This window comes from Gekko japonicus, unplaced genomic scaffold (assembly GCF_001447785.1).
Source record: "Gekko japonicus isolate JY-2015 unplaced genomic scaffold, Gekko_japonicus_V1.1 scaffold47, whole genome shotgun sequence".
In the NCBI taxonomy this organism is placed as follows: domain Eukaryota; kingdom Metazoa; phylum Chordata; class Lepidosauria; order Squamata; family Gekkonidae; genus Gekko; species Gekko japonicus.
This window is the reverse complement of record NW_015165235.1, coordinates 2,102,128-2,122,168: the sequence shown is the minus strand read 5'-3', so window position 1 is coordinate 2,122,168 and position 20,041 is coordinate 2,102,128. Positions and strand designations below refer to the sequence as shown.

At 43.0% G+C, this 20,041-nt stretch overlaps 2 protein-coding genes across 2 annotated transcripts in view; both read right to left on the bottom strand.

Moving 5' to 3' along the window:
* Positions 1-20,041, bottom strand: part of RAD54B (RAD54 homolog B (S. cerevisiae)) — a 61,264-nt gene that overhangs the window by 40,089 nt on the left and 1,134 nt on the right. Inside the window, exons 2-3 of the mRNA XM_015409836.1 lie at positions 19,631-19,787; positions 17,216-17,366 (exon numbers count right to left, since the gene is read on the bottom strand). Coding sequence (XP_015265322.1) covers positions 17,216-17,366; positions 19,631-19,768 — 289 coding nt within the window. The 5' untranslated portion in view covers positions 19,769-19,787. The remainder of the gene's footprint in view (positions 1-17,215; positions 17,367-19,630; positions 19,788-20,041) is intronic.
* Positions 522-17,277, bottom strand: FSBP (fibrinogen silencer binding protein). The gene is made up of 3 exons (XM_015409837.1): positions 17,216-17,277; positions 9,188-9,621; positions 522-1,397 (listed from the first exon to the last, which is right to left on the bottom strand). The coding sequence occupies exons 2-3, from the start codon at positions 9,556-9,558 to the stop codon at positions 869-871; spliced, it is 900 nt and encodes a 299-aa protein (XP_015265323.1). The 5' UTR covers positions 9,559-9,621; positions 17,216-17,277; the 3' UTR covers positions 522-868.

Here is a 20,041-nt window from a genome sequence, read left to right as displayed (position 1 = left end):
CTTCTGGTTATTCTTCAGGGTTTGGTTGCCTGATTTGTTTGAGCACATTGTGTTCTTAGACAAATATCTTTGCTCTATGAATGTATCAAAGCTCTCTTAAAGTCATTTTATACTAAGTCGCCACTATAATTCCCTATGGCAATGAAGTCCACAAGTTTATTATGCACTCATAGCTGCATACTGAAACAATGAACAGAAGCAGATGTGAAAACAAAGAATACCATCTTCAACCATGCTTTAATAGTGTGGAAAGAAGGGTAAAATTCAGAACTAAGAATTCTCATTGTTGACTACTTACTGCACAAAAATATCACATTCTACAACTCAGGGAATATATATTCCCGTTGTTCAGTAGAACATGAAAATATCCTACCAGTAATTCCTTGCTATACTTTTTTTGCAAGAATTCTATATTTGAGCAACAAGTTACCACGTTTTACAAAAAAGAAAACATATTCTTTCTTTCACTCGCTCTGTGTATGTTTATTGAGCCACAATTAAATGAATATTTAGAAGGGCAGATAAGAGTTGTTCCAGGGGAAAAAAAGTTAACATGTTTTATAACAGCTGCATAAATTATCATTTGTTTTTCCTAACAGTAATATGCACAAGATTTCAAAGGAGTCTTTTTAAAGAGTCTCAGATCTGGTTCTACTTCAGATCTGAAAAGCTGTAAAGACCAGTGAAAGATGGCTTTGACTTTTTTCTTTTTTTTGCAAAGTTGCATGAAACACAGAATGGAAACCATGCACTCATTTAGTTCAAGACTGGGTTTTGATCCATCCAAATTAACATAGTGAATAACTGTCTCTAGATCAAAAGGAATTATGAAGTAGCCCTGGTTTTGTGCAACAGAACTGCTAAATATTCAGAGACTGTTGAATTCAGGAAGATCACGTCGTAGTCGTATCGCCTTTAACTTCTCTACTTTAATTTTTGCTCTCAATAGCTCTTCTTCCAGCTCCTGCCTTCTTTTCAAGCCATCCCTCTTTTCCTGAATATACAGCCCAATTTTCCTCTGATTTTCCAAAATTATGTGATGCTCTTCTTTTAGCATTTGCAGCATCTGTGGACCATAGGCCCCACATGCGGACCGAAATCGTTCCCCGGTTTCAAGCCTGAAAAATTCATCTCTTCTGGGGATGGGAGATGGAGACAGCATTCTTATATCAACAGAAGACAGGGAGGTTGAGGGAGATCTCTCCATGACATGGACCATACGCTCTTGGTCTGTTTGCTCCAAGGCCTCCTGTGGCTGCAGCTCCACAATCAAGGAGGGAGGCGGCTTGACATCCTCTTCCTCTTGATCCAGCTCCAGTGTGATAGCAGCAGGATGGTGCTCTAACATTGACTGTGGCGAACTGGTAGTGGCAACTGTTTCTTTCTCCAGGGCAGCACTAAAAAAAGACATCATAGTTTAAAGTCAATCACAAAAAACCAAAAAGAGGCTTCTGTCTATCTAAGGACTTTTCCACATATGTTTTTCTTTGTTGGTTATGGCCCCAGACTGCTTCGGTTTACCCCTGATTTCCACATGGATTTTTGTGCTACATTTTAATTCCTTCCCCCCCCCCACAATCTTTTTTCTGGTTCTTTTGAGACCACTTTTACCCCAATCTTCTTCTGGAAGCCAATCAGTCATTCTTTTTCCCTAATGTATAATATTTCTGTTGGTTTTCTTTGTCCCGTCCATTCCCACTCACCTCCAGCCCACTTTTTGATTATTGGACTGTCCACTCCCTCTTCTCCCCCTCCCTTCTCCTCCCCCTGCCCTGAACACAAGTGGCTTGGGGGTTTTTTTTGTTTTTTAATGGCAATAAAATATTGATATACTGTTGTAATGATAGGTTTAGCAGGTTCTCTGAATTCCCAGCTTTCATGCGGGGGAGTAAGTCTCTAGCCCCTCTGCTTGGGAAGATATGCCTTTTTCCTCGCACTTCTGCAAGGTCAAGGGGCTAGAGACTTATTAAAAAAGAAAGCTAGGAATTCAGAGATCCTGCTTAACAAATCATTACATATCATGCTCATATCAATATAAGCATGCACAAAAAAGCAGGGGATGCTGTGACATCAATGATGACAGCACCCTCCCTTGAAAATCCTGACACATGCGGAAGAAAATAAACTGACTCCACAACTGAGAAAATGCAGAGGGAGGACGGACATGCAGAAGAACCATCCCCAAACCAATTCCAATGCTTGTGAATCAAACGGCAAGAAAGTCAGGAGTAAGCTGAGTGTGCAGAAAAGCATTAAGCCCTGTCAAAGCTAACCAGGAACTAACCTTTGATTGAAACAAAAAAGCACAGCTATTTACATGTAGATCTGCCACGAATAATAAAGATAGAGACTAACCATGCTCTCTCTTTCATTCACTCACACACAGAGACACTTTTTTGTGGCAGAACTCACCAGAACTAAGTACCAACACCTTTTGGGGGCACTCTCCCAAGTCATGATAGTTGGAAATATGTGTGTTGCAAGGTCTAAAATTCAGTCATTATAAGGTTAATGTGTGTTTACCTTGCGTGCTATTGTTTAGACTGACCTGGAAGGGAACCTGGCAGAAAGCCAATGGGAAGAGAGCCCAGGAAACTGAAGCCTATTTGCTAACAATCATTGGTTAATGCATTCCAGTGATTTACATGTAAAGATGTAGTCTTAGGTATCTTTGTTGTTTTGTAGATTTCCTGTGAACCCTTTTACACGGCTATTTACATGTAGATCTGCCACTTTTTGATGCAAATTACTTATCATAGGGTGAATAATAAAATCTACTGGTAAGAAGTAAAAAAACAAATACAAACTAAAGGAGAAGAGCATTAGATAATGTATATTATCAATATTGTGAAAAAAGAGAGTAAAATCTCTTGGAAAAATGTGCGTTGCAAGGTCTAAAATTCAGTCATTATAGGGTTAATGTGTGTTTACCTTGTGTGCTATTGTTTAGACTGACCTGGAAGGGAACCTGGCAGAAAGCCAATGGGAAGAGAGCCCGGGAAACTGAAGCCTATTTGCTAACAATCATTGGTTAATGCATTCCAGTGATTTACATGTAAAGATGTAGTCTTAGGTATCTTTGTTGTTTTGTAGATTTCCTGTGAACCCTTTTACACGGAAGAAAATGCCTGCTCTCCAGTGAAGCAAAGATCCATTGCAATCTCTGAATAATTATTTTGCCAATTTTTTCAACAAGATCAATTTCTGCTAGTATATTTCCATGTGCCTAGTCCAACTTCCTTCCCTTAATGGCCTGAAGAGCAATTCATCTTAAAACATTTCTTCCCCTAACTAGTGGGAAAAGAGGGAAGCACAAGACTTGGGCTGGAGGTTGGAGCACTGTGGGAAGTCAGAAGGTGTGGGTAATTAGGAGAAAAGGATATATGACAGTTTGCATGTATAATTTGACTTATTGATATATCCTAATAAAAATTGTTTAAAAAAAACAAAACATTTCTTCCCTTACACTCCACACCCTTCAACATGCCTCATTGGAGAGAAGCACCCTACATGTAATTATTAACATCCATCTTTAAAGCTGAGAGGAAGGGTCCATATATTTTTATTGGCAACCAGCCATTATTCGAGAGCCAGTTTGGTGTAGTGGTTAAGTGCGTGGACTCTGGGAGAACCGGGTTTGATTTCCCCCTCCTCCACTTGCACCTGTTGATGTGACCTTGGGTCAGTCACAAGCTCTGCCACAGCTGTCCTTGGATAAGAGCAGTTTGTGTCAGAGTTCTTTCAGCCCCACCCACCTCACAGGGTGTCTGTTGTGGGGAGGGGAAGGGAAAGGAGTTTGTAAGCCGCTCTGAGACTCCAAGTGAAGGGCGGGGTATAAATCCAATCTCTTCTCTTCTTCTATTTGTGGTTACCTGCAACCCCCTTCCCTCTTCTAAATGCTGACTCATATAGAGGATTTGGGGGATTATCACCCTCACCCTAGGCTGGGACACATTCAGAAACAGCAGGAGTCACTGTTGAACTTCTGAGTGTATCCCAGTCCAATATAACATAAGTGAATGACCCTGGCCTTCCAGAGAACTCTTGGAAATGGCAAGAAAAGCACACAGTACTTTCAGGAAAGATAAATGGGACAAGGGCAAGGTTTGGGGGGTGAAGTGATCTCAGCAGGGTATAATGACCATAAAGTTAGCCCTCCAAAGCAGCCATTTTCTTCAGGGGAACTGATCTGTCATCTGGACAGCAGTTGTAATTAGAGACGTAACATTTCCGTAAATTTTGAAGCTCGGAAAAAAACCCGGTTTTTTCCGGGGGGAAACAGAAATTTTCGGGAAAATTGAAAAAAATGCTACATTAGCATTTCTTTTGTCTTTTCTAGATTGAAAGTCCTTCTGTTACTTTAGGAGCATAAGATATGACTATGGACATTTTTACTTGTCATGAAATTATCACAACTAGCATATTAAAAATATAGTGTATCCAAACAATTATTACAAACAGAATACTCATCCACATGCAAAAACAAAACTGAAACTTTTTTATTTTCTTCTGACAATTGCACCTCCTAAAGGAAGAAATGCATCTTGTTCTTGCATTGGAGAGTTTATTCAATAAAAATATATATTAAAAAGCATTATACCCCTCTGAGGTCCCTCCCCTTCTCAAACCCCACCCTCCCCCTTCCAAATTTCTAGGAATTGCCTAACCACCTTCCCCTCCTCTTAGCAGTCCCCATATCCTCTCTGCTTCATTCTTTCATCGGCCATTCACCATCCTACCTTTCATCTGTCTCCCATCTTCAGCTATATTATTTATTTGCTTCATTTATATCCCACCTTTCTCCATAGTGGGGACCAAAGCAGCTTACATTGTTCTCTCCTCTTCCTTTTTATCCACACAAAACCCATGAGATAAGTTAGGCTGAAAGTATATGACTAGCCCAAAATCACCCAGCGAGCTTCAGGTGCAAGATGAGGATTCAAATCTGGGTCTCAAAGACCCTGCTCTGATGCTCTAACCACTAAACCACACTGGCTATCCCAGAATTACAACTAAACTCCAGACAACAAAGATTGTTCCCTTGGAGAAAATAACTGCCTTGGAGGGTGGACTCTATGGCCTTATATTTGACTGAGGCCTCTCCGCTCCCCAAACCCTGGCCTCCTCAGACTCTATCCCAATATCTCCAGGTATTTTCCAACCTGGAGCTGGCAACCCAACCAGACCTGGCCCCAATGAGTTCTCCCTCAAAAGCCAAAATATGGCTGCATGTTTACTGACAGTAACTGAAGCCTGGAATACTGCAGTTGCCTAGCAACAGCCACTGAGGGAATCTGTTGCTTAAAGCTACAGGCGTTCCTGTTATAATTTTTGAATTTTTGAAACTGTCCAGTGTTTTTTCTTTAGATTTCACATTTTTCTGCAAACCTAGGGCCCTTTTCAGGTTTATAGAAAGATCTGTTTTGCCTGTTCACAGCTCCAGTCACTGGATCCAGTCACTGGATTTAAGTATCTAAAGATATTCCAATTTCACTATTAGAATATAAGATATTTATATGGCCAGATGAAGTCTGCCATGTCGAGCTAAATGAGAAAGTTATTACCTTGGCCAAGTTTGTTGTATAATAGCAGCATGGTCATTACATGCATAATTCCCTAGAGTTACTCAAACCAGTTTGGTTAGTTGGCCACATGCAAAGGACAGGTGTTCCTATAAACAGAGTACAGTTATGTAAGATGCTGTGTGAGTCCAGGATGTAGTAAAGATCTGCACTGGTAGACACAGCTCAAGTACTCTAAATTCAGTTCTGGTGCCTGTACCTACTCAGCCTTGAGGACAGCACAACCCTGTTGCTTTATCTGTAACTTTTCAGATAAGGCATAACCTAATGCCTAACCAGTGTAATAGAGCCACCAATGCTGGAATTTTGAAAGAAATGCAATGCAAGGAGGCGGAGAATACTCATAGCTTTTCTGCCATGGGTTTCAAAACATGTATTTTTTAACCGCATTTATAGCCTACCTTTCTCCCCAGTGGGGATCCAAAGTGGCTTCTCCTTTTTTCCATTTTGCTCTCACAACAATGCTATGAGGTAGGTTAGGCAGAGTACATGTGACTCATCCAAGGTCACGCTTCCAAGGCAGAGCGGTGATTCAAACCTGGGTCTCCCAGATCCAAGTCCAGCACTTCAACCACTATGCCCCACGGGCTCTCTGTACATAAACATGTATTTTGAACACTGCAAAGGTAAAGGTCACCTGGAGTGACAAACTAGAGTGAAGAAACAGTGTGCAAGGAAAGAGTTAAGCATTATTACTCCTCCATTTGTCTGCTCCAATTCCCTCGCCTTTTGCTGTTCAAAAAGAGGCACTTATTTGAATTTGCACACTACCAGTATAGTTAGCCTCCAGATATGCCTTCAGATGAATTTCAAGACACAGCACAGGTGTTCTCTCTCCTCTGCAGGTGACTAGGCCCCTAAATCCTGCCCTGAACTGCCCACTGTTTGATGAAGAGGGAGCAAAATAATTCTAATACCTTTCCAGGAACCTTTTCTCTTGGAAACAAGTCATGCTGATTTCAATAGGATTTATTTTCAAGAAAGGGAATTAGGATTGGCCCATAAAAATGAATGCTGAAAATGCAATTTAGCATCAGAATAGAGTGCTGACAATGGGGTCAAGTTAGTCAAACTACCTTGACAGGCCAGCCTATATGGTCAATGGTGCTTTATGCTGAACACTACTTCATACAGGTAACAAAAGCAGAGGTGGGGAGGGGAGAGAAACAGCTCCTCCATCCAGGCTATGTTCCGGCTCCTCAAATGGTGGCTTCCAAAGGAAACCAGAAATTCAGAGCTGTGGGTCACCACAGTCTTTGCTATACCTATTGGCCAGTCCAATTTGCTAAGTCCTAGCTCCTGTGTTTCTGATAAAGAGAGATAATAGTTCCCAAGGAGAAAAGACAGAGAGAAGAGCAATAGCAATTTGGAAGGGATGAGAGGCAAATAGGTAGAACCTTTGTTGGGTGGGAGGAGAGGTTCTGCATATTGACTGGAACGGCTGTCTGTCTTATCACAGAACATGGATATGTGTTTGATAAGCTGTTTATGACCAATGGCTTTTTTAATGGCTTGTGTTTATATTGTTACATGGTCACAGGAAGGCACAATAGAACTCTGAAAGGGCACAACCAGAGCTTGCTGCTGTGCTGACACAAGCCCCATGCTGATCCCAAGTCCTCACTCTAGCATGTAGAGCTTGATGCAATACTTCCTGGCTTAAGCAAGCTCCAATTCACTGTAATGTCAAATGCAGGCCCCTTTGAAGAATACATTGGATTGAAATTTTTGCCTCCCTGAGCTACAGAATGAGAGGAAAGCAGGGCACATGCAAACATGACAGCAAACTGCAGTTGTGCGTGAGTGTACTTTGTCGTGCTGTGCAAGTACAATCCTAGTTTAGAATCCCCCGTTTATTGGCAAGAAACAACCCACTTAATTTGGATCTCACAACAAACCATAGTTAGTTCTAAACTGGGAAGTCTTCGGTCTCAGTGTAGTGAGAAAGGAGAGCAGGACAGGCAAAAACGTGTGCAAACCTGGTTTGTTCCAGGCTCTCTCTTCTGGCAAACAAACCATAACCTGTTCATGAAATGCAGTCTAAGAGCATTATGGCCCAGCATGTACTATGTTCAGTAGTTAGTCAAATGAAGGAATGGGGGGGGGGGGAATCCAGCCTGATTGGCGGTCCTCAATTCAACAGCATTACCCAGAGCCACACCAAGTATTTTACACTTTTAGATTTTCATAGAATTGTGAATGCGATCAGCTATCAGTCACAAGATATACTACAACTTCTATTAACGCTAGTTCAAAAAGTCCTGCTTCTCCCAATGCAGAATTATCACAACCAGATACCTGTTGTATCAGCTCAAAGGGTGAAGTTCAAGAATATTGACCAGCTGAACTTAGTATCATAATTCCATTCTCTACTAATTGTCTTCTGGATCAATACTGCAGAAATCACCTTCCATGATGCTGCTGTAATGCTAAAACTCCTTTTTCTATTATAATTTATTCACCCATAGCTGATGCAGAATGCTTATACCACAGGCCTAAGACCACATGCTGTTGTTTTTAGAACATCTGGCACAGTGAGATTTAAACAATTGTTACCCTTCAATGCAACCAGAGCCATTGCAAAATCAGAGGATGACCAGCATGCACCCAGTTTCAAGCTTCCCGGAAACTCAAATTAACATATTGTTTTGCATGCCAAGTTACATGGATTTAAATGCTTATGAAAAGAGCAAGAGCAGGGGCCGTTCATTTTATCCCTTAGTTTTTAAAATATTTACAACCAGAAAAAGAAAACACCTGGCCCTGGAAGCTTTCGAGCAATGCTAAAGTGGGGGGGTGGGCGGTGTTAGCAAAGGCCCTGCAAGGAAGCTTAAAAACAGTCTGCCTGTTCTGTGTCTGGCTCAAATCTAGATAGGCTCTGATTTGATTAATCACAAAATGCCTTTTTAAATAAGCGTCTGTGTGACTGTATAGTTCCTAACTGCCTCTCCAACCCCCAACCCCCCCTACATTGCACACATTCCTATTTACAGTTTAAAATTAACATTATTTGCATTCTGGTTGCAAGGAATGCAGAAAGAATTAAATTCTTGAACCATCCCATTTTGCACTGTTAAAGGCATGGTAGTACAGGAAGCAAAATAAAAGTCTAGGTTCGATTAAAACGTACTCCACACTGGGAGATTATCATAATCCTCAACGGGTCACACTGTACAAAGAGGCTCCTTTGTTCTCCCGCCTTGACTTTATGTAGATTTTATCCAAAACAGGCAGCCGCTTGCTTCCGTATGCGGGCAGATGACTGCAGTGCTACCTTAAATGTAGAACAGCCTGTCGCTTGGTCAGTGCTTGAATGCTATGCCTATTAAAAGGGGAGGGGTAAAAGTTGGAGCTCCTATTTCACTTGGATTCTTTCTTAACCCTCACTTGCCAAGGGTCTGACAATGAAGCCTTTGAAATACAACTGAAAGTTGGGCGCAAGTCATTTAAAAACAACAACAACATGATTTTTAAAAGCACATCCATCAGCCTGAATCACATTTTTCTTTAGTTCTCCAAAGCCATTTAGATCATAAGAGAGACTGGCGGAGGAGGCAGGAAGTGCTACAGCTGCCCTTTGGGCGCAATGCAAAATGGGACCTTACCATGGCAGGCTGTTCCTCTCTCTCAAGCACACGCTGGAGATCTGGGGGATCATCTCCACAACTTTCTTAGTCGGTTCAGAGATGTAGCTCTTGTAGTCGGAATGGGTCTCCTTCTGCTGCAGGAGCTCCTGCTTGGCATATTCCTTGAGCCGCTTGTACAGCGTGCGCAGGCCCTGCGCCGTGCGAGGAGGGCGGTCTACTCCGATGGCGTTGTAGCTATCAGCAATGATGTCCCAGCACTTGTTTTTTTCCACTATGACTGAGTGCTTGTTGGTGTGCTGTTCAAGAATTTTTACATATGGCTTGACAAGTTTCAGCAAATCAAGCTTTTCCGACAAGGTGAAATTCGAGGATCTGGCCTTCCCAACCATCCTTCCCTCCAGCCTGAAGAAGCAGTGCCGAAAGCACCAGGCAGATCCCAGCTCTGCTCAGCTCTTTTTCACAAACAGAAAAAAGATCAGGCTTAACTAGGCTTGTCTCATTTAGGCCCACGCCTACAAGGGAGGGTTTATTAAAATTCCTTCAGCTTAAGCTGACGCAGGTTCAGGAAATCTGCTTAAGCCAAGCCTGACCTACATAAGGCTTCAGACTCAAGGAGACGAGAAGGAGCGAGCAAAACACACACTCCGTTTTGTGTCAAGAGACCCATCTACACGCTGGATTGGAAACATAAAGGTTTAAAGATTAGCGCATTACCCTGCTAAATATTACCCAATTCATCCTGAGTTAACAAGCTCACGCACATCTCTAGAGCTGACAGAAACTGAAACTGCACGGAGAACTGGATTTATTCACATCCAAGAAAGCCACAACTTTGCACATTGGTGGTGGTGGGGGGGAGGATTGATTGTTAAACCAGAGCATGACAGCAAAAACAGAAATAAGAAGGAGAAAAAACCTAAGGGGGGGTTTAGGAGCCGGCGCGTGTGTAGAGAGATCCCTGACAGAGCCCCAGATCACTGTTCCCTCGCTGCTGTTCTCTGGCAGTATTTGCATAATGCTAGTCTTGCTGTCAATCAGGAATTGCATATCGCCTAGCTAGTTAGGTTTCACTCAGGCTCAGGCTTCGCAGCAAAGCTAAGCTTCCCCAGCACTTTGCAGTGTGCTTCAGCTTCCTGCACGCACACACTTTTTAAAGAGGCACCCACTCAAAAAGAGGCACGTGAACAAAAGAGCAGGAAACAAAACCAAGTCCCCACTCCGCCCAGTACTCTACTACTTCATCTAGCTGAACCCTTCTACAATGTATTCATTTTACTACATCCACTGTTATCATAATTAGGGCTGAGAAACAGCTCCAAGATGCCAAGGAGCCAAGACAGGATCTGGAGGCACAGGTTTACCATCTTTTGAAAAGCAAAAAAGAGGACATATTTCCCGACTGACTACTTCAAACAAGTGATCACTAGGAGAAATCTCATTTTAAATACCCCTACTATTTAAGCTGTGATAACTGCTACTAACTAGGAATATTCCTAACCTTCCAAACCCAAAAGAGGAAATTTTCATCAGTTTTTTAAAAAACAGCCCAAAAGAGGAGACACCAAAAAAGAGGACATGTCCTCTAAAAAGAGGACATCTGGTAACCCTAATATACAGGCTTAAATTATCATTCGATCAGAGACCATCTGCTATTGCAATAAGAAATCAAATCATTCTGTTAATGGAAAATGTTGACTGTTTAAGTAGTATGTGCCTAAGTAATCAAGGAAGGAAGATCCAACAACTGAGAGATTATTGCATTTGGACATGGGTCACTCAGTCCATGATGGTCAGTGGATAAAACCACTACCTTTTGGCTGAGCCTACCTCACATGGTTGTTAACAGAGATAAGATTCTATTATAACTGGTTCAGTGACTGTAAGATAGCCTTTTAGATTTCTTTACTCCCTTAATAAATCACATTTTATTAAATCTTGACAACTTAGCAAGAACTACATACAAAGCCAAAGAACATAGGGGCTTTTTTATTTAATTTCTATAATCTTAAGAAAGGTCATATCATCATAATTATCTGTGTTATGTTATTTATGTATACTTTTTGTTGATAATTTTATGCTTAAGCACATGAAAATAAGATCAAGCAGTTGAAATGTTATTGAGGACAATACTGTGAGAACAGAAATCTGGGGATGTAATTTTTTTAAAAAAAATCCTAAGTAGACAGACAAGAGAAATGTTGATACAAAATTCCTCATTAATTTATTTAACATTTAACACTCCATATGTTCTGTGCATTTAAATAAATACAATATGCATGTTATACGTAACCAGAATATTTCATTTTTACAGACCGTGCAGGTGTACCAGCAACTATATGCCTACTCAGACGCCAGCTGATGTAATAACCACATGGAATGTTCGGCATGTGCTAATACTCCAGCTATGCGTGTTTAATCAAGTAATCATCAGATCAGATTTGCATGCAAAAAGAAACCATTTCAATAAAATACCGTATCTCAAATGCAGAGTTCATGCGAAGCATAAACGAGGCACAGCAAACCCCCCCCCCATTTAGTAAAAGATGAGCAAGACTTCCCATGGGGGAGGGGGAATCCACTTGACACAACCTTATGTGGTATAATTCAGAAACTACAATTTCTGTGTCTGCTGCTAAACAAAAAGCAGCATCTCAGCTGTGTTTCCAAAAGCCTTTATTCAGCATCAAGAAAACTTATTTTTTGCAGTATTGCTGCATATCTATCTAAATATCTAATAGCCAAACTCTGGCCCCAGTCACACGGAGCGTTAGGCATGCTAGAGAGACGGAAGATAGACGGATTTTCCGGGCACGATCTCACCGCCACATCTGGGAAGCATAGAGCTCCCGTGGCGCACCCGAGGCTTCCTGCCGAAGATGCGGGGTAAAAAACTAGTACCTCGGAGGTACTAGTTTCCGGAAACCGCGGGGCAAGGGCGGGCGTCTGATCGCATTTCCGGTGGTAGTTCCGGCGCTTGCCCATGTCCCCTCGCAAAAAGGGTTCCCCCCCCCCAAGTCTCCACGGATGCACACAAGCACCCAACGGAGCATGCGCACATTTCAGTTTAAAAAAAACCCCACAACCCCGTTTGCCGCGGCGCTCTGCTTCTTTGCCGCGTTGTGTGATTGGCACATCCCCCCTAACCACGGGAGCTCTATGGGACCTCAACCCAACGCCTGATCGTGCAGTCGCGCATTAGTTTGCTCCGGGGCAAACAGCCACGCCTCCTCCCCGCATTTTCCTGCCCATGTAGCTGAGGCCACTGTTCTCTGTGCAGATACTTATTTCTGTCAACAGAGGGATCACTCTCCCTCAACAGCTTTTTCTACAGACTCAGGGGACTTTCTGGCTGCAGAAAAATCCAAAAAGTTAAAAAAAACACCTTTAGAGACAGTTGAATCCCCCACAATACCTTTTGAAATGACCTCTGCAGGGATCTAACTCTAAGCATCAACGGTGAGAAATCAGAGTGTTCGGTGGGGGGGAGGCATCTAAGTGGCTCTGCCAGTAGAAGGCAATGGGGAAGGGCCCTTTCCAGTAGTATTTTGGCCTTTGAGAGATGGAGTCAAAATAGGGCTGGGTTTGGGGAAGGGAGAGGCCTCAGCTGGGTATAATGCCACAGAGTCCACCCTCCAAAGCAGCCATTTTCTCCAGGGTGACAGATCTCTGCTGTCTAGATTTCAGTTGTAATTCTGGGGGGGTCTTTAGGTCCCACCTGGAGGCTAGCAACCCTAAGCCTGGCAGCAGTCTAGGGTTGCCAGGTCCCCCTGGCCACTGGCAGGGAATGGGGGGTTTAAGGTTGCCAGATCCAGGCTGGAAAACTCCTGGAGATTTGGGGTGTGGACCCTGGGAAGGACAGGGACCTCAGTGAGGTACAATGCCATAGAGTCCACCCTCCAAAGCAGAGGTTCCCAAACTTATTTGGCCTACCGCCCCCTTTTCAGAAAAAAAATTACTCAACGCCCCCCTGGAAATCTACCTTCAAGAAGAGGACAAAAGGATGCAGTGACAAATTTGCACATAGTAAAGAAAGATGCCGTTGTAAATAAGACACTTTGAAGCTCAAAATCATAAACCTATTTTGTAAAATCAACCTTAGTAACATTTGCATACACAGAGAAAAATAAGATAACGAAGGCTGTGATTGGCTGTGGGGACCCCTCTCCACCTCCCTCCCTGATCCCAGGGAAGACCAGAAGGCAGGAAAAGGCTGCTGTAAATAGGTCCTGGACCCTTCTTTCTTTATGCTTCCATCACTCCCTTATTTTTATTCAACGCACCCCAATTGCACCCAAGGCTCCTACTGCCCACCTGGATCATTCCAGTGCCCCCTGGGGGGTGGTATTGCCCACATTGGGAACCAGTGCTCCAAAGCATCAATCTTATCTATGGGAAGTTATCTCTGTAGTCTGGAGATGAGCAGTAATTCCAGGGGATCCCAAGGTTCCCACCTGGAGGCTGGCATCCCTAGGCAGCACCCTCTGGGTGACTTGATACTACCTGACTTATATAACTCAACTAGGCCCAGCTGCTTGCTACTGTTCATCAGCAGCCACCCTATGAAAGCCAGCGACGCAGCAGTTAGAGCTTCAAAGCAGGTTCTGCAAAACCCAGGTTCAGATCCCCATCTTGCAGTGGAAGCTGACAGGGTGATTTTGGACCAGTCACATACTTTCAGCCTAACTTACCTCACAGGGTTGTTGTGCATACAAAAAGCAGGAGAGAATAATGTAAGCTGCTTTGGTCCCCACTGTGGAGAAAGACTGTAATTTTCCTAGGTAGAGGCTGTGGGGGTGGTGTGGTGAAGAAGGAAAGCTGAAGAATGAGAGGCAGATAAAGGTAGGTTGGTTTCTGGGTAGAAAGGAAACAGGGTTGCCACGTCCAGGTTGGGAAATTCCTGGACACTTGAGGGGTGGAGCCTGGGGAGGGGAGGATTTGAGGAGTGGAGGAACTTCAGACCAGTATAATACCATAGGTTCCACCCGCCACACCAGCCATTTCCTCCACAAGAACTAACATTGCCAGCCACCAGCCAGGTGAGGGCTGGAGATCACCCAGAATTACAACTGTTATCCAGGTGACAGAGATCAGTTACTCTGGATAAAATGGCTGCTTTGCAGGGTTGAGTCTATGGCATTATACCCTGCTAAGAAGAAGATTGGATTTATACCCCGCCCTTCACTACCCAAAAGTGTCTCAGAGCGGCTTACAAACTCCTTTCCCTTCCCCTCCCCACAACAGACACCCTGTGAGGTAGGTGAGGCTGAGAGAGCTCTGACAGAAGCTGCTCTTTTTTCAAGAACAGCTCTTATCAGAACTATGGCTTGCCCAAGTTCATCCAGCCAGGTGCAAGTGGAGGAGTGGGGAATCAGACCCGGTTCTCCCAGATTAGAGTCCGCACACTTAACCACTACACCAAACTGCCTCCTCAAGCCTCGCTGTCCCAAGGCTCTACCCCTAAATCTTCAGAAATTTCCCAAGCTGGAGCTGGCAGCCCTAAGGTGAATTGATCTTTGTAGCTGGGAGATCTGTTGTGATTCCTAGAACACTGCCGCTGCTGCTGTGGGGGGAGAGGAAGCAGGTGGGTGGCTGGGACCACTGCCACCACTGCTGCTGCGCAGGGTGGGGGAGGAGGCAGACAGGAGGCTGGGAGAGTGATGGGGGCAGAAAGAGAGAGAAAGACTGAAGATCTGGGGAGGCAGAAAGAGAGAAAAAGACTGAAGAGGTGGGGAGGCAGAAAAACAAAGAGAATGATGATGGGTCAGAAAGAGAGAGGAAATAAGATGCATGGAGGAGAGACAGAGAGTAAGAAAAGGGGGGCCAGAAGGGAGAAAGAGTGTGAGAGAGGTAGGGGGAGAGGGGAGGAAGCAAAGGTGTGAGGAATGGGATAACCATCCTGCCAGTTTCTTTCAGGTCTCCACGTGTGTGTGTTTGTGTAAAAGAAATGAAACATTTTGCTTCTTGATAATACTTTAATTGGCACTCTGCACTGTTAAGCTGACTGTGAGCACCTGGTTTTGACCCGGCTGGTCTTGTTCGAGTATCTAATACATGAAAGTCAAGGAAAAACTGTAATGGGTGAAATTTATCTCATCCCTGTGGCATTGGAACAAGAGAAAATACTCCTGCCAGACTTCTCAGCTACACAGCGAATTCAAGACTGGGTGTCTTTTTTGAATGTGGAGCTGGCAACACAAAAATGTCTGCGCTAGCAACCATACCACAGTGTCCATCTGGAAAATGTTTTGGTACTTAACGAAATCAAGGGCTTTATATATGAGACCAAATACTGATGATGTAACTGAACACATCGAAAAATCTGGAGAAATGCCAATATTTGTCCCAAATTATTGTTGGCACTTTGAACCACAGATCCTCACAATTATCATGAGCAAGAGCAGTATACAGGTTCCAATACCTTAAGCTGCCAAACAAGACAAAGGCATTTTTCATTTACCAAAACACATAATTAATTGTACATGCCCTGACATGGATAGCCCAGGCTAGCCCAATCTCATCAACACTTGGGAGCTAAGCAGAGTTGACCTTGGAAAATCCCACATGGTCACCCATAAGTCAGCTGCAAATCAACAGCAAATAATAATAATATTTGTACATGTGCAATTACAAATTGACCTCAAAGAAAAAGAGTTGCCTTTTCTCTAATCAGCTGCGTGACAAAGGATGCAATCCCTAGAACATTGTCCTGGGAGTATGCCCACTGGATAAAATGGGACTTCTGAGCAGACCTTTTTAGGCTTGTTCCCTTTCTGTGCTAAAAGCCAGTCACTTATTATAATAACAAATGTTGTCTGTCACACAATTTGATGGTACATTTGCCTAGTCAACGAGAGAGTACAACCACCCATCATTGAAACAGCGTCTCTCATAGCTAGAAAAGGAATGTAAATGTTGTATATATTTTTCAGTGAAAGGTCTCATCTCATGAAACTTTAAGTAAAACGGTTTAATGAGCACTGCACCGTCATTAAGATATTTGAGACCATGCACTTCAAAGGAAACGACTAATGTTTTGTAAAGGAAACGACTCTAATGATTACCTAAACCATGACTTCATTATTATATAATGGTTGCTTTCCTAATGAACTACTACCCACTTGGAGGTTGGCAGCCCTACAAATAACCTTATAGTGCCTCTTGAAGATTTCTAACCTCCCCCCCTCTCAATTCTCCTTAGGCAGCCTGTTCCAAAAGCAAGAACTACAACAGAAAAGGCACAGGCTTTGGTTGATGCCACGCAGGCTACCTAGAGTGGGAGAACAGCCAGTAGGTGGAAGTCTGCGCCGCGCGTTTTCCTGAAGATATTGCTTGTTTGCTGGTACCTTTTAAAACCGCGTTTACGGCCAGAAGGGACGGGTTGGGGGCGCGACGCTTGCCAGATGTTGGCATCTGATCGCGCTAGTTTAATCCGCCCTCAATCCGTCCATTGTGTGGGGCAAATCCTCCCGTGTGACCAGAGCCCAAGTCTCTCATTTCTTAGATTCAGCTAAACTAAATGCAGTTGATAGAATGGACTTTTGGCCACTGTAGGAGCCTTTTTTCACTTTGGCGTGCAGGTTCATGGTATTAGCATATAAACCCAGGCACTGTGACACACTCCAAATGCCAGCTTGGATCCACTGGTAATTTCCACCAAAGGAAGGGATTTCTGTCCACAGAGAGCAACTTCCTCACCTCTCCTGCCACTGCACCCCCAAATGCTCCCCAAAATGTTGGCCCTGGAGAACAGGGGAGGGGACTCCCAGGAAGAGCATGATGGAGGAGTCACAGTTCACCAATAGGAGGTTAATCACCAGCCCCCACCTCCATCCACAGAAATCTTCAATGGGATTCAGGCCACCCTTTGTGTATGCAGTGTAGCTACTTGTTTCTCTATGTACTTTGCCAAGTATGTTTCTCCCACATTGAATACCTCTGTCATCTTTAATAGACTTGCCCTGAATCCAGCAGTTTCCTCCAGAAGTGAATTTAAAAGCAGTTCTGCTTTACATTAGATCAGGATAGCTTTTGAATGTGTTTTCTTACCTGTTTTAGTTCTATATACTGATCTCACTCCAGTGCCCAAATGCCCATTTTCTCCATCTCCTCTATCAGATTTCCCAGCTATTGTAGGACTGGAGCCACAAATGGTAGACGTGTTTACAGATGATGAGCCATTCTGTTGTTTCTCATCCACCTAAAATAAACCAAAAACCCTTGATTACGACTGTTTTCTCTCTCACAAAGATAGCTTTTTTATTCTTTATTGAAATATAAATTAAAGCTGGGGGGGAATGGCATGGATATATGCTTCAGAAAGAAGGCCTTTGAAAGGGAGTCTCTAGTGTAGAGGAGGAGGAAGAGTTCAGCATTCAGGACTTTTGCCTGAACCCTTAACTTCCCAATTGCCTAGGCAACAAGAACTTGTCATTCTAAGTGACACTCAAGACTTGGAGAAATGGCTCTTCTAAAAGCACATACTGGAGTGCTTTCCAAGATTAGATTCTTGGAGAGGACAATGATCACATGACCAGTGGGTGTGTCCATTTACTGGTTTAACTTCTAGCCTAACCTTCCCTGCAAGCAGGCTCAGGGTGGGTTACAACAAGCAATAATACGAAATACAATATTTTAAATATCACATCATTAAAACCCAATTTACAATAAGATCAATTACTATATCGATGGCAACCATTCAACTACTCTGTCTCCTTCTGCTCCCATATAACTTCCCCAAGGGTTGTAGATGGATGGTAATTGATACTGGGGAAACGGACGGAGAGCAGACAATACAGATTGACAGCGATAGATGTTGACAGCAATACAGGGGAGGCCGATATAAGTGGATCTCTGTTGCCTCAACAATGGCTAACCTACAAACCCTTAGAATTTCAAGGTCACTTAGATGTCTTCACATCTTTTTAGAGACCTATGACGTTGGCTAGCAAGTATATTATACTACAGGACGTTTGAACTTTTGTTAAAATCCTAGAGTGAATCTCTGATCAGCCAGTACACTAGCATTGTTTCCAATCCACTAATCTTTATAACTTCACAACCATAAGGAAAATAATATTGCCATGGACTAGTTACCACCTCAGCATAAAGCATAAATTACTTGACAAGATCATTATTCAAGTAAGTGCAGAAAAGGGCAACTCGAATGATAAAAGGGTTGGAACACTTTCCCTCTGAGGAAAGGTTAAAGCGCTTAGGGCTCTTTAGCTTGGAGAAACGACGACTGAGGGGAGACATGATTGAGGTTTCTAAGATTATGCATGGGATAGAGCAGGTAGAGAAAGAGGTACTTTTCTCCCTTTCTCACAATACAAGAACTCGTGGGCACTCAATGAAATTGCTGAGCGGTCGGGTTAGAACGGATAAAAGGAAGTACTTCTTCACCCAAAGAGTGATTAACACATGGAATGGAATTCACTGCCACAGGAAGTGGTGGCGGCTACAAGCATGGATGGCTTCAAGAGGGAATTGGATAAACATATGGAGCAGAGGTCCATCAGTGGCTATTAGCCACAAGGTATAGATAAGGGCTCTGGGGCAAGTGATGCTCTGTCTTCTTGGTGCTAGGGGGGGTCAACAGTGGGAGGGCTTCTAATGTCCTGGCCCCACTAGTGGACCTCCTGATGGCACTGGTATTTCTGGCCACTGTGTGACACAGAGTGTTGGACTGGATGGGCCTTTGGCCTGACCCAATATTGGCATCTCTTATGTTCTTATTATGAGAATGTACAAAAACAGCCTGAGTATATCGATTTGAAACCAATATCAATGGGGTAAGAATGCACAGAATTGCTGCAATTTTATTCATTCTTACTTGAGAGTAAACTGCCCAGAACTCAGTGGGATTTTGTCTGAGTAAATTTAATAGGATAATACTGTTAAAAATATTACAAGTGCTATAAAATAGAAAAACAATAGTAACTCAAGTACTCTCTGAAAAAAAAGGATTGCTTACATGAGATAACGATGTTGCATTTACTCCTTTTGAAACTCCTTTTGAAACCAGGGTATCTCTAACCATGCAAACTATGATTACATTAATGGCTTAGTTCTGATCAAGGTAGCAAATCTACACCTGAGCTGTACTACTTAGACTACAGGTGGAAGGAAACATAATTGATTGCTCCTACACTGGAAGAAAAAAAAATTCACATAGAAACCTAGTATATCAGGGAAAAACTAAACTAGACCCTATCTTCTTGACATCTAGGTTTTTACATGGAAGAGATGTTTTTGTATGGAAGACCATTCAGTTACATAAGTCCTCACCTGCAGTCTGAATAAGATTGGCTCAGACATAGGTTTGCCACCTCAGTGAGAAATACGCCAAAGAAGCAAGGAGAATTCAGTCTGCTCAGAATTCAGTTCATGCATTATTGACATTAAAGCAACATGTGGAACTTAGTCATGTCAGTGTACATGATTCTCTCCTTTTAGCACTACCTTAGTTATTTTAATTTCTAGGTCTGAGTTGTCAGGCTCTTTCTTCAAATAAACCGAATTGGCTTTCCCTGGAGGCATAAACCTTGGTTTTTTGGCTGAATTCCCCAGCAGTTGACTTGGAGCTGCAGAACGCCTCATGTTCCATTCAGCTGATGGTCTGAAACACAATGACAAAGAAGCTTGCTGTAGAAGCCAACCTGAAGTATTTCCCATAACTCATGCTCGTGGCTATACCTCCCATCAAACCACGGAGCAAAGATAGAAGTGTCTAGGCCAGTGATGGCAAACCTTTTAGAGACCGAGTGCCCAAACTGCGACCCAAAACCCACTTATTTATCGCAAAGTGCCAACATGGTAATTTAACCTGATTATTTATTTATATATTTTATTTTTATTATTAAATTTATATCC

Bases quoted from the DNA above. Each gene is read 5' to 3' on its own strand.
- FSBP (XM_015409837.1), bottom strand. From the start codon at position 9,558: ATGGTTGGGAAGGCCAGATCCTCGAATTTCACCTTGTCGGAAAAGCTT. The intron at 1,398-9,187 runs GTAAGGTCCCAT...GTCTTTTTTTAG, and splicing joins GAGAGGAACAGCCTGCCATG to TGCTGCCCTGGAGAAAGAAA.